The sequence below is a fragment of the Corvus brachyrhynchos genome, unplaced genomic scaffold (genome assembly GCF_000691975.1).
Source record: "Corvus brachyrhynchos isolate BGI_N302 unplaced genomic scaffold, ASM69197v1 scaffold22, whole genome shotgun sequence".
Lineage (NCBI taxonomy): Eukaryota > Metazoa > Chordata > Aves > Passeriformes > Corvidae > Corvus > Corvus brachyrhynchos.
Window position 1 is genome coordinate 6,457,796 of NW_008238355.1, and position 12,781 is coordinate 6,470,576.

A 12,781-nucleotide genomic window follows, 5' to 3' on the forward strand; every position below is an offset into this window, starting at 1 on the left:
GCCGCGATTCTGGCGCGCAGCTTAAAAGAAACGTTCTTGCATGCCGTGGTAAGAAACTGTAAGACCACAAACTGTTTGTCTCTTTAATCCATTTGAAGAACATGGGGGGATGGAGTATCCTCGTGTGCCTGTGAAGTTTATGAAGAGTGCCTATGCCAGGCTATATAGAAGTAGTGAGAGGCTGTTAGAGACTTGTGGCGAAGAAAAGCCTCTGTGTGCAGGCCAAAATAACTCATCCTTAAAAAGATGAATAACCCCATGTGATGGCCCATGTTTTGTAGTATGAAAGAACTATGAAATTCTTCATGAGAGAGATGTTCTACACACAGCAGACTGTTTGTTTCCGGGCGGGTCTGCTATTAGTGGCAGTTTGGGAACCACGTGCAGCTGAAGGAAAACCCTTTTTCCTTAAGCATAAGAGAGAGACTTTTCAAGAACTACAGCACTGACTAACATCCCATGTTCTGTTATCCTTTGTGCGAGCTGGGTAAAAGGAGAGAAGTGCTGGAAGGAGGGGGGGGGGGGGGAATTTACTTCAATTTTGTTTTGTTGTTTTCTCTTTACTTTTAATTCTGTTAGTAATAAAGCTCTTTCATTGTACTGCAACTGTTTAAGGTTTGTGCCTGCTTTGCTTTTCTCCTAATTCTTATCTCACAGAAGGAAAATAAGTAAATAATGAATATTTTGAATCAAAACCACTACATTTAATTGGTGTTTCTGCCCGGTTTCGAACTCAAACCGCTACAATTGATTAAATTATTCCCTTGCTTCTTATGCTAATTAGTCTACATGCTTGGTCTTTCTCTTCTTTCTCTTCTTTGAGTCAGTGGGTTTCTTGGGTTGGTGTTCTGTGAATTGGTGTTCTGTGAATTGGTGTTCTGTGAATTGGTGTTCTGTGAATTGGTGGTTGCAGATCCCCCTGCAGGAATTGCCTTTCACCCAGCCAGAGTGATTCAGCACAGTTGCTGAGTTGGCTTTCTTAGTTTCTCCCTTATCTTGGGAGTTGTGCCGAATGTCCTTGTGACGTTAATTCTGGGTTTTTTGTATCCACTATCAGTGATACATCCTTCTCAAGCATTGTTGACCTCTCCTTCAGTCCCAACACCCAGACAACAACACTGTCTTTACACAGCCCAAGTTCCAGTATCCACAGAGGCATTTTTGGGGAGCTTTGTTGGTGGTTGCCGATGCCATCTGTCCCGTAACTTGGGATGATCTTTGTTTGATCAGTGATATGATCAGGTATGAGAAGTTGCTTTTTTTCACACAGTCACTGTGAGGAAAATTTGTCCGAATGCATTAACCAGCATGTGTTAACCAGATTTTGCCTCTGCCAGGCCTGGAATTAGCACCTTCCTGACACAAATTCCTCCTTTCTGTGGCCTTAATAATGTTTGAGGCAGGTAACTCTGCTCTTTAATGTCCAACAGGAGGTCACTTAGGCCAATTATCAGCCCCCATTTCCACCAAAGAGGCCACTTGAAATGAACTTGTAATACAGTTAGAGGCTCTAAATATCATTTGAGATGAACATGAGATCCAAGTAACTGCTTGGGGTCACTAGAGGTTAAATGAGAATCAATTAACTGGCCTGTGATCACTGGAGGTCACCATCACTTCTCAGGAAGGTCGTTTGAGATCAATTTGCAGGCTAAATAACTGCTGTAGGGTCATCTGAGGTGAACCTGAGGGGCCAGTTAACCTGTCAAATATGCTTATCTGGCATCATCATGAGACCCAGGTATACACAAGATGTTGTTTGAGGTCAGCTAGGCTCTTGTTTGGAGCCTAGGATCATCTGAGATCAATCTCACATACTGAGACCTTGACAGACCTGACATACACTTGACCTTCACAGAGGTCCTTTAAAGTCACCACTCTTCTCCTTTGGAGGAGGGGCAAATATTTAAAGTCTGTTTGGTATCCAGTTAAGCAGTAGGATTCATTTGAGGTCAACAAGACACGCTGATAGGGTTCATGTGAGGTCAGTGCAACCTTTGTTCCGTGCCCAGAAGTCATTTAAGGTAAACCTGAGATCCAGTTAATTGTTTGATTTGTCATTGGCCGTCAACCTGCCTCTCACTTGGTGCTAAGAGGTCACAGTCCTTGACTCTTGTCTGAAGTCATCGGAGTTCAATCTGAGATGCAACTCTCACTGCAGGGTCATCTAAGGTCAACTCTCATGGTTGTGGCACAGGTCAGTTCAAGTAAACATGAGTTTAAATAACTTATGGGAGTCACACCAGGTCCAACTGACTTCCCAAGGCTCATCTGAGGTCAACATGCTAGCTAGATTAAAGGAGTCACCTTGGGAGGACACAATAGCCAATGATCTGCTTGGGGTCATCCAAGCTCAATGCCTGGGGTCAGCTTTACACCCAGTAAATTGTCCAGGGTTACACTCGTTCTTGTTTTCATTCAACAAGTCCATTCAGATCAAATTAACCTGCAGATGTGTCATCTAATATTAACCCTAATTCCAGTTAGCTACATCAAGTAATCACTGAGGGTCAGGCTGGGCTCCTTTAATGCACAGGGGTCATCTGAAGTTAATCCAGACCACATTTCTTTACAGTCACTTTAGGCCAACCTTACATCCATTTAGTAGAGCAAGAGGGACATGTGGCCATTCCTAGCTGACCACCCTGGACCTCCCTTGCTCTCCTTGATCAGTTGCTGCCCTAACCGTTTCCTGCTCAGACATTTTCAGAGGTCACATTACACTTCAAATGTCATAGCAGGAGTCATCTGGGGAGAAGCATTTCTTTTTTCGTATTCAAGTGAGACACCTGTTGAAGCCAGGCCACCTGAGTACACTGTGTCAATGTGTTTTAGTACATGTTACTGCCTCTTGCTACAGACCACAGAAACAAGATGACATTGGCACTATCTCTGTGGGACAAGAGGTCAGTCAGGAAAAACAGCAGGAGGAAGGCTCATAAGTCAGAGACTGCTCTCTGTGCCTCAGCCTCTCCTCCTCTTCCTCAACTCAGTCTCCTCCTCTTTCATCTCCTCCTCCCCTCTGCCAGCCATGCATAGGTTGGGCTGTCTGCAAATTGTCAAACCTAGATCATATTATTTTCAGTGACATCCTGAGAAATTGAAGGTTTTAGCCATTTACCTAAATCTTTGACACAAAGATCACAGCCAGGCTTTCTTTAGGGAACAAAGTTACTTCTTTCCTACAGAACTTTTTTCTGATTTTCTTCTTGAACCTTAAGCACTTTATCACAACTGAATATTAACATCCAAATGGATCCAGGGTATTTTAAAACACTGGTTTGTTTTTTGTTCTGCAAACAGAACCAATGCCAGGGAGGCAAATGGACAGAGCATTACAACTGTTTGCACACTCTTCAATATCAAAGAGGAAAGTAGTTTTTGCTTAGCTTTAGTTTGAAATTTTTCTTCCCCAGCAGTAGTTACCATAAATTGGGAGACCAAACTGCCTTCCAGGATAAGTCAAAATATGACAAAGACAGTAAAGAAAAGCTGAAAAGCGTAACAGATCGTGCAAATGATCTATCAGTAGGGTAAGCACTGACTACTCTGGTGTGACCACAGTTGATGAGAAGGCCCAGGTCAATCCAGGCATGTTTTTCATAATCTCTGGGAACAATTTTTCAGCGAAAAGTGACTGGCATCATCATCCTAAGAATGGAAAAGAGATATAAAATGTAGCAGATTTGACAATGAAGTCAATAGGGCACTATTCATTTATAACTCCTTGTTTACACTTGTGGCTATACAGGCTTTTCACATCAGAGATCTAAAATTATAGTAAAAAAAAAGACTGTCATATTACAGCAATGGTATCTATTATTCTAAAACCTGCAGCAGTGATTGGATTTACCAAGTTTTCTAAGAATTGATCATGCATCTCAACTAAAAAAATTAATCCAGGGTTTATTGAACAACTAATAAGTAAATTAATATATCTATTCTTCTGTAAAATTAACTTTTAACTTATGAGACAGGTGTAGAAGTATTCTTGCTGTAAGTATATTGACTACGAGAATAGAAACTAATGCTACTGCAGAACTAAAACAAAAGAGAAGCTGGAAACCATATGATAAATATAGAATAGATGTTTATTACTTTGAGATTAAAAATAAAAATGACCGCATTATTCTCTGTATGTTACTTTCACCTGTTTTCCTTAGTGCTCAGAAACGTTATTTCATGTTATACTTATGAAGAACAGAAACATTGTGAAAGTGTTCTTTTATTCTTTTGAAATTTTGAAATAGATTGACAAAACTGCAACAAATACAAATCCATTTCTAGAAAACACATGTAATATCCCTTTTGATTTTATTGCACTAATAATAAATGAATAACCACAAATACAACTATGAATAAAAGGAAAAAAAAGCCTTCCTGAGTGTGAGGTTTTCAATTTCTGAATATTTTTCCTATGTTCAAGCTACATCTCCAATGCAGCAGATGCCAAAAAAACATTTTGCTGCGGATAATCCCAACTGAATTCCTAAGTAAGCTTCTTTTAAGCTCATATTAAAATGTGAGCTTATAAATACTCTGGTGGAGTTTTTGTTTTGTTTTGTTCTTTCAAAACTTTACTGCCTGACTCATTTGAACAAAGTAAACAGGTCTTTTTTTTTTCCTGAACCCACCAGAATTATGAAAGAAATCCCTGTATGTCCTTTTCAGCATAAACAAATACTGAAGCTAATAATCAGAAAACCCTATGCTTGGATTTGACACACAAGATTTCTTCTTTCACTCTAGTTGTCAAGCACTTGGAGAAAGAACCTGACTTCCACATCTTTCATTTCACATGAACCACAATTTTAATGTGAGTGGGGCTTACTGCTGTCCCCATTAAAGGCTGTTAGTTTTTCTTTCATGTATTCAGTGGACGTATGCTTTAATCCAAGGTCAGTATTTAGAAATCAACAGACAATTGAAAGAATATATAAAATTTGTAGTAAGAAAGACACCAAGATCTCAAAAGAAATATCTTTTTTTCGAATTATTTTCAATATAATTTATTACTGAACTATGAAAAGGTACTTAAATTTACAGTTTAGTGACATGTAAATCAGCGCTCCCAAAAAATGCAAAAAGAAAGGCGGGGCATAATATGCCAGGAGAATTACTGGAGTTTTTCAACTTAGTGTCTCCACGCATGGAAAAACTAGTGCAAGGATAAAAATATACAGTGGTACAATTTGAAATGCCTCCTTTTCTTGTTTCATCCCCTTAATATGTCATGCTGAACAAAACTAAACAGCTACAAAATTAAATAAACTACATTTCTACACAGATTAGTACCTTGCAAGGATCCCCAATTTCATACTGGAAAGTAGTATGTACCTTGACAGATACTGACAAGAGGGACTAAGATTAATATACACTGAGCTATCTAGACATCGTAAGAATTCTAACAAGTATCAGCTATGAAACCCACTCTTGCGGGCAACAGGAGCACTGTCAAGAAAAGACCATCTGAAGCATGATTTGTGCAGACCTTCAAAACTTGTAAGGAAATGAAAGGTGCTCAGGCCCAGCCTGGTGCAGAGTTTATTTTTTGTGCATAATATATATGTGTTCTGAATTTATGGCAACATTTGAGGAAAACAACACTATCAGGGCAGGAGTTACAATGTCTTTGACTTTAAAGACATATTTATGTGTCGTTTAACTTAACTGAATTGAAAGGCATACAAATAGTTAGAGATCCTTTAAAGAAAGGTCTTTCTTTAATGTATTTACGTATTCATGTAAGCACATATCTCCCTAAAGTCAGATTTTAAAATGATAACCACAGGAAGCAGAATTACTACCTTACAGGCATATGGATCAAAATTCACCCTCAGTCTGCAGAGATGCAATCAAGCTACCTCTTTCACAGACAAGCTAAGTTTTCTGATATATTGACTTGCTTCCAGAAAAAAGGAGCCAAAGGAAACTATGTATTTTGCAAAATGGAAAATATAATCTAATAGGGGAAAATATGGGGGGGTTTCTATCAAAATTATTTTTAAAAGGAAAAATAACCAACAGGAACCTCTTCTGAATACTCTCAGAAACTGAAGGCATCTCAGCTAAACATTGTGTAGATGATTACTTCAATGACTGTTTACAATACTGATTACTTCAACATCAATATCGTAATCAATATAAAAACTGGTAACATGTAAATCAATATAAAAACTGGGAGCATGTAACTCCCAAATCCAATGTATATGTAGACATTTACTAAATATACCAAATCAATCACAGATCATAATAAAAAATAATATCATTATTTTTTAATGATATTAAAAAAATTAATTAAAAAATCATAATAAAAAACCCCTTTACACCTTAAAATTTACTGTCAGCTTTAGTGGAAATGTTTTTTTTTTTTTTTAATTCAAATATAAAATTTTCTAATGACTGACATTTGAATATTAGGTTTTTTTCTCAACATGAAAGTACAAAGTCACTTTAATGGTGTGATCTGTATTAGAACATGAGTTGTATTAGAAATATTTCTGCTGAACACTTCAATCTTTACAAAATCGTATTGCACAGATTGATTTTTCTGTTTTCTGAACTTCAGCTGTAATCAGAGGACATCGACAGAAACAAATGTGGATGCTGCCAAATATAATTGCACCACTGTTAGGCAACAGTCCTACGTTCAGCCTGACATTGACAAGTTAAACACCAAATGGAACATATTATTCTTTGTGACTTCTAAAATCTTTCTTCCATTTGCAACTTTAAATCATTCAGAAACTAAAATATTATAAAGAAAGGCAGGTCCTGAAAGTCAAATGTCACATTCAAGGTTGTTCTTTATGTTTGTATTAAGGACCACAGAATAATCAACTTCATCAACTCAAAATGAGAAAATCCCATGCTTGTGGGCCCAATAATCTGCTCCTTTATTGGACAACTTTTTATTGGTATGTGAAAAGATTTCAAGATGAAGTTCCTACAAAATTTTTCAGTCTAACTGTCATGAGTACTGTTTAAACCATTAATTCATGGCTCACATATTCTTGGTTTGTCTCTGAATCAAAATCAATAATAAAGAGAAAGTAGTATTTCTGCAATTTCCTGGAGAGCCTTCTATGCCCAAGAATAAGTAAGCACAGGGCTGAATGGGCTCTGACTGAAAATGAATGATTTGCACATGTGTATACATTCATTTATTTACTAAAGAGCAGAAGGAGAAACAAACCACTGGGAAATAAACTTGTCACAGTCGTTTTCGTAAGAAAACACAGTTTAGAACCATGATTAAAAAAAAAAGGCACTGATGGGACTGTTTACCCAGCTAAGGGGTGACCTGCTCCCAGTAGTTCATTGGTCTGTACAAGAAAGACCAGCACAAGAGCATGGAAGGGCTGATTTTTCTCATTCCTTGTTTGTAGGGTCCAGCAAGGGCAGACTGATGCTGCACTCAGTCGCCTGTACTTTGTGATTTTGGACAGACCTTTGGCAGTGATAAGGGGCAGGTTTTCAAGCATGCAAACACATGGGCTCTGCTTCACAGCTGTGTGTCATACTCAGAAGGCTCGTCTGCATTATCCGCTTCTTTGGTGCTTGTTTCCATTTCTGTTTCGAAGGCCGGACCAACAGTTTCCAATGTGTAGTCACTTCTTCTCAAATCTATGGCAAGAAAACAAGTTCAACAATGCAGCCAAGTAAATGTTTGAAAAGCACATACATCTTGAGCAGTGCTCAGCCCAAGAACTGATGGCAGTTTGTTTGATGTTTCCAGGAGGAAGAAAATCTGGAGTGAGGCAAATAAGAACCAGGGAGTTGAGAGAACCAGGGGTGTGAGCCCGTATGAATGAAACTTCCCTGGCTGTATTCATTCAGCTGATTTTCCCCTGTATTATCTCCAGCTGCCACAGAGAAAAATAATTAAAACCAGTAACACTGCAGTTTCTGTTTCAGAATCAAACACCAATTATTACTCCATGAAGGCAATGAAAGGAAGGAGCTTTCTCTACAGAAGAAACATCAGTGGCTGAAAAGTCATCCAGAAAGCAATCTATTTTGGCTTTCAGTCTTTAAAATCTGCCATACATCAAACAGAAGCACATTCTACCAAATATAGCATGAACAACAGGGAATCCAACTAAGCATACATAGGGGCTGGAGCAGGGCCAGAAAGCGTCCAGTGAGTTTTTCCCCAACTAATGCATCACGAATTTTCTATTGTTACTCTTTCTTATTCTAAAAATTATTGGAGATGTTGTCTGTAGTGATGACCCTGGAAAAAATGGGCTACCATTTAGCAAAGAAGGGGAAACAATTCAATGGGAAGAAGCTTTCATACTGAATGCCAACATCAGGTTGATGAGCTCTCACTCTTACATGGATGGTAGGAAAAAAAAGCAGTATTCTCATATCTGCCTTTGCACAGGAAGACTATGCCTACCAGAATCCTTCAGATCAATAGAATTTCAGTTCTTGCCTTTATAGCACACTTACACTTTTACTTTGTTGCACTTATAAAGTTATACATAGATTAAAAATTAATCTTTACTTTGCATACCGGGAAGTTTCAGCTTTCTGCAGCAAGAATTACAGCGATGCTTTGCAATGAAGTTTCTTATTGCATCTTCTCCTAGGTTTGCTGGTCCAAATACCATCTTTCCAGACCTAAAAGAAATATGCTTTAAAAATCAGTGAATCTAAAATAAAGCAATTATAGGGGAGGGAGATGATGACAATTTTTTTTTTTTTTTATCAGTTAGCCGTTTTTATCAAGACAATCAGAAGTTAATACACATTAAAACTTTTTTTAGATATGGGATGAGTGAACCATCAGTTCCAGTAAAATATTAGCCTACATATATCCCACACTACTTTTGTTTTTCTCTAAAGGAAGACAAGATAGACCCAGCAGTCCCTACTAAAATGCTCAAAGGAAAACTGGGCACAGCAACATTTTGATGACATATGCCATAATCTGTGTGATTCTGCTGCAGCCACCACTCATTCCCACCAAGCAAGTAGTTTGGTTCTAGTTTTGATAGTAGGCATGTGAGAACAAAACAGAACTGACAGGGACTAATTTTCTCCTCAATTAAAAGCAGAAAGGCAAAAGCTAGGAGAACCCTAGTCACAGCAATACGCAGCATAAAAAAATGAAAAAAAATTAAAACCCCAAAACCCACAATATGCTGCTGACAAGCAAAGTTTTAAAATTTATTGTCTTCTTCCTGTGCTTATTTCCATGTTTCTGTTCTCTGACCAACTCAATATTGCTACTAGGGAATCCATTTGTGGAAGTGGATTGCATATTCTGAAAGAAACTGCCGCAATTGCAAACAGAAGCCAGCTATGACCACACACATATTAGAAGCACCACATAATTCCAGCAGATCCTTAAGGTAGTCCAAAATCTCAGTGCTCATTAATTTTAGTATAGCTGCACCATTATTATCAAGAATTTGACAGTCTAGACACTATGGAACACAGCACACAAGAAGCACTTCCAAAAAAACTTTACAAATGCCAGTATTTTTTTTTAATGATATGCAGAGTGAAAACAGCATCTTTTAAAATCTGAAATCAATTACAGCTCTGAGAAGCTATAGAAAATATTTTAATTCTCTCAAATCTATCTGTAATTCACATTAACAAAACTATATTCTCTCTAAAGAAAGCAATGTTCAAACATGAATCTCTTCCCTTTCACACAGGACAGCAGCAGTGTTTAGTTAAAACTACTATACAAAACTTAGTATCCTTCTAATTTCTAGCAGACACTGGAGATTATATGTCTCCTGGATCCTGTGAAGGGTTAATCTAGTCATCTTTTAAAGCAAATTAATGCATAAAACAAGGGAAGAGGTGAATTATAATCAAGGGCCATATATACACTTTAAATCACATGATGCAATATAGCCATCTCTATCCTTTGCTGGAATCTGATGAAATGCCATAAAAACAGAATGTACTTAAGTATTTGCTTGAGCAGGTATAGGAAATTAGGAAGGCTTTGCTAATTTCAAGGCCACACAACTACTCTGATACTTCTCTAACCTAACCATTACTCTGTGCTAGGTGAAGCAAGTAACAGAAGACAGAATGATATTTTCTCATACTGTTTTGAGATAAAATGGTATACTCTCTGTGACATATATGAGGTAACCTTTCCTCTGTACCTAGTACTGGCAATGATTCAAGAGGAATACTGCATTTAAATTTGGATAACTATTTCAGGAAATCTGGGGATAAATTGGAAATGATCATCGGCCTGGAAACCATAACACGTAAAGATTAGGGGGTAGTTTAAAATTATTTTTAAAAAAATTGAAGACTGTTGGCTTTTTTTGTCTATGTTGTCAGTAGGCAGGACCAGAAAGAAACATTTCAATATGAAAACCAGGAAAAATCTTTCATGTGGTGATAATATCAAACTATTGAAAACAGATGCTCTATGAATATATCAATTCTTTTCAGTTTGAAACTCAAAACACTCTTTTCCTCATCTCTGAATCTGAACCTAATATCTGTGAAAACTTTACCCGCATTAACTTTGTTGTGGACTTGCCAAGTCTTCTTCATGTTTGGGCAGTACAGAAGTGTTCAAACTATGTTAAAACCTTGCTGCTGTGCCTCAATTACATCTGTTTTAAAGGAAATCTTTCTGTGGATGTCATACCTGTACCATTTTATCACTTCATACATTCTATGCAGTGCATGTGGCCAGATCTTACACTGATTTGCATCAGCTCAGGATCTGTGTGGGATGTCCCAGCATTAGGCATACTTTCCAAACAGATCTATTATATTGGTCTTGATACTGGTATAAAACCAAGACATAAAGCACTACCACAGACCTAGAGGTCACATTTTGCCATTGCAAAGTCCTTTCCAAAACAGAAAGCAGGATGCATGAAGTAAAAGACTTACATGATACTAACATGATAATAACATGAGCCAGTAAATTGATGGAGTTAAAGAAGTAAAACATAAATAATTTAACTGTAAGTAAGGCTGAAATTTCAATCAGCCCCATCAGTCAGGTGCCATCTATTTTTTCCTAGGTTTCCAAGGGAACATGAGCTCAAAGTATCTTTGATCTTATCTAAGTATCTTACCTACAAAAGAAAACTTAAAACACATCTTGCCTCTGTCAGAAATGTTTCTCCTGTGAGCAGATGAAGTTTAGAACAAAGACAGTGCTTTTACACTGTAATTCTTATTACTCTTTTAGAAAGTATTTCATAGAATTGGGTACCTGCTTACAGAAAACACCACAGTTTTACTGCCTTATTACTTTAGAACCCTAAATCAAACAATATAGTGTCACAAGTTGCTGTTCTGAAGATTTCCCTGAATATAAGAAAATCAAGCTGGGTTTGATTAATTAATCAACACTTACTCTGTAACTAGAACTATTTTGCAGATGATAAACAATAGAAAGTTCTGCAAATAAGATCTATATGATCAAATTTCATTAATCAATTAAAATTATTTAACAGCAGAAACAATACAGAAGGATGCTAATAAAAACTTCAAAATAATGTAGATAAATATTATCCCAATTTTAAAGGGGGTAGGCTGAGTTGCCATGTGAACTACGTCAGTCAGTGCCTCTCCACTGTTTACAGCAATAACTGTTACAGTTTATGCTACCACTGATATAAAAAAATCTACTTGAACAGTAGCAAACCAGAATTTATGCATCTGTAGCAATACCTTAAAAGTATTTGCTAAAGTCTAGTGAACAACTACATGACTGACCTCTCTGCATCTCTAACTTGAGCTATCTGTGTGCTTCTGTCATGAACCAATGACCTACTTAGGGCAGTCTTTGTCACTGAGAAGTGCTCAGCATATCTTTGCTCTCATATCTTTGTTGTTTCCAAAATAAATATTATATGGCAAATACACCTACAATCATTATTAAACATTAAGGAAGTAATTTATTACTTACCTTTTGAAATATTAATAATGGTCCCAGAATTAAGAACTTGCTTACAAAATTAACTTGGAGTTCCAAGTTGTGGGCAAGTCACCAGTATTTCTGTAGTTAATTGCCCTTTGTATTACATTAGACTATTCACATTTGCATCTTCCTTCCTTCCAAACATGAGACCTCCCTTCAAGCAAATGGCATGAGCTGAGCAAGGGGCAGTCAAGATGAACACCAGATAGGGGAGGGGCAGAGATGTCAGGGCAGATCTGGAGCGGTGTAGGTTAAGGAAGAGTAGGAGAGCTGTAGGAGAGCAGCCATCAACACCACTGCTTCTGCTCTTGCTACAGAAAATACCACTGAAGAGCAAGGTCACAGAACGGGAGAATAGCCATGGTTCTGATTCTGAAATTTGATTCACAAAGGCAGACTGCTATTTCTGTGTGTCTAATCTATCCAGTTGTTTTAAGTTTCCACTCATGATTTACCATTTTCATATCACAGCTCTGAAATCATGCTGCATGCTTAAATGCAACACTAAAACCTCTCGGAGAGGTTAAAGAGCCAGAGGCCCTCTCTTCATCCTCTTAAGCCATTGTGGCCCCATATACTCCCAGTTAGGGGAAACTGAACTGCCGCATTCACATCTTTTGGCACAACTCTGTGAAGAGATTTCTCCCAGAACAGCAACGCAGACTCTCCCGCCTTTCATACACCTCTTACCACATGTGGAGAGCTGGGACACTTAGAGTCCTCCAAAGCACAGGGGAAGATGTAGTCTCTTCACTGGCATCATGCTTTCGTTTAACCCAAACACCATGTGAAAAAATAATTAAACCTCTCCCACAAAACATAGAAAATCATCCTAAATATACAGACTATTGG

The 12,781-nt window shown here is 37.7% G+C and overlaps 1 protein-coding gene across 1 annotated transcript in view; it reads right to left on the reverse strand.

Annotated features, from left to right (window-relative positions):
• Nucleotides 1-4,070: 4,070 nt before the first annotated feature.
• TRPM6 (transient receptor potential cation channel subfamily M member 6) overlaps nucleotides 4,071-12,781 on the reverse strand; it is a 73,158-nt gene continuing 64,447 nt past the window's right edge. The window contains 2 exon segments of the mRNA XM_017735340.1: nucleotides 4,071-7,626; nucleotides 8,522-8,628. Coding sequence (XP_017590829.1) covers nucleotides 7,505-7,626; nucleotides 8,522-8,628 — 229 coding nt within the window. The 3' untranslated portion in view covers nucleotides 4,071-7,504.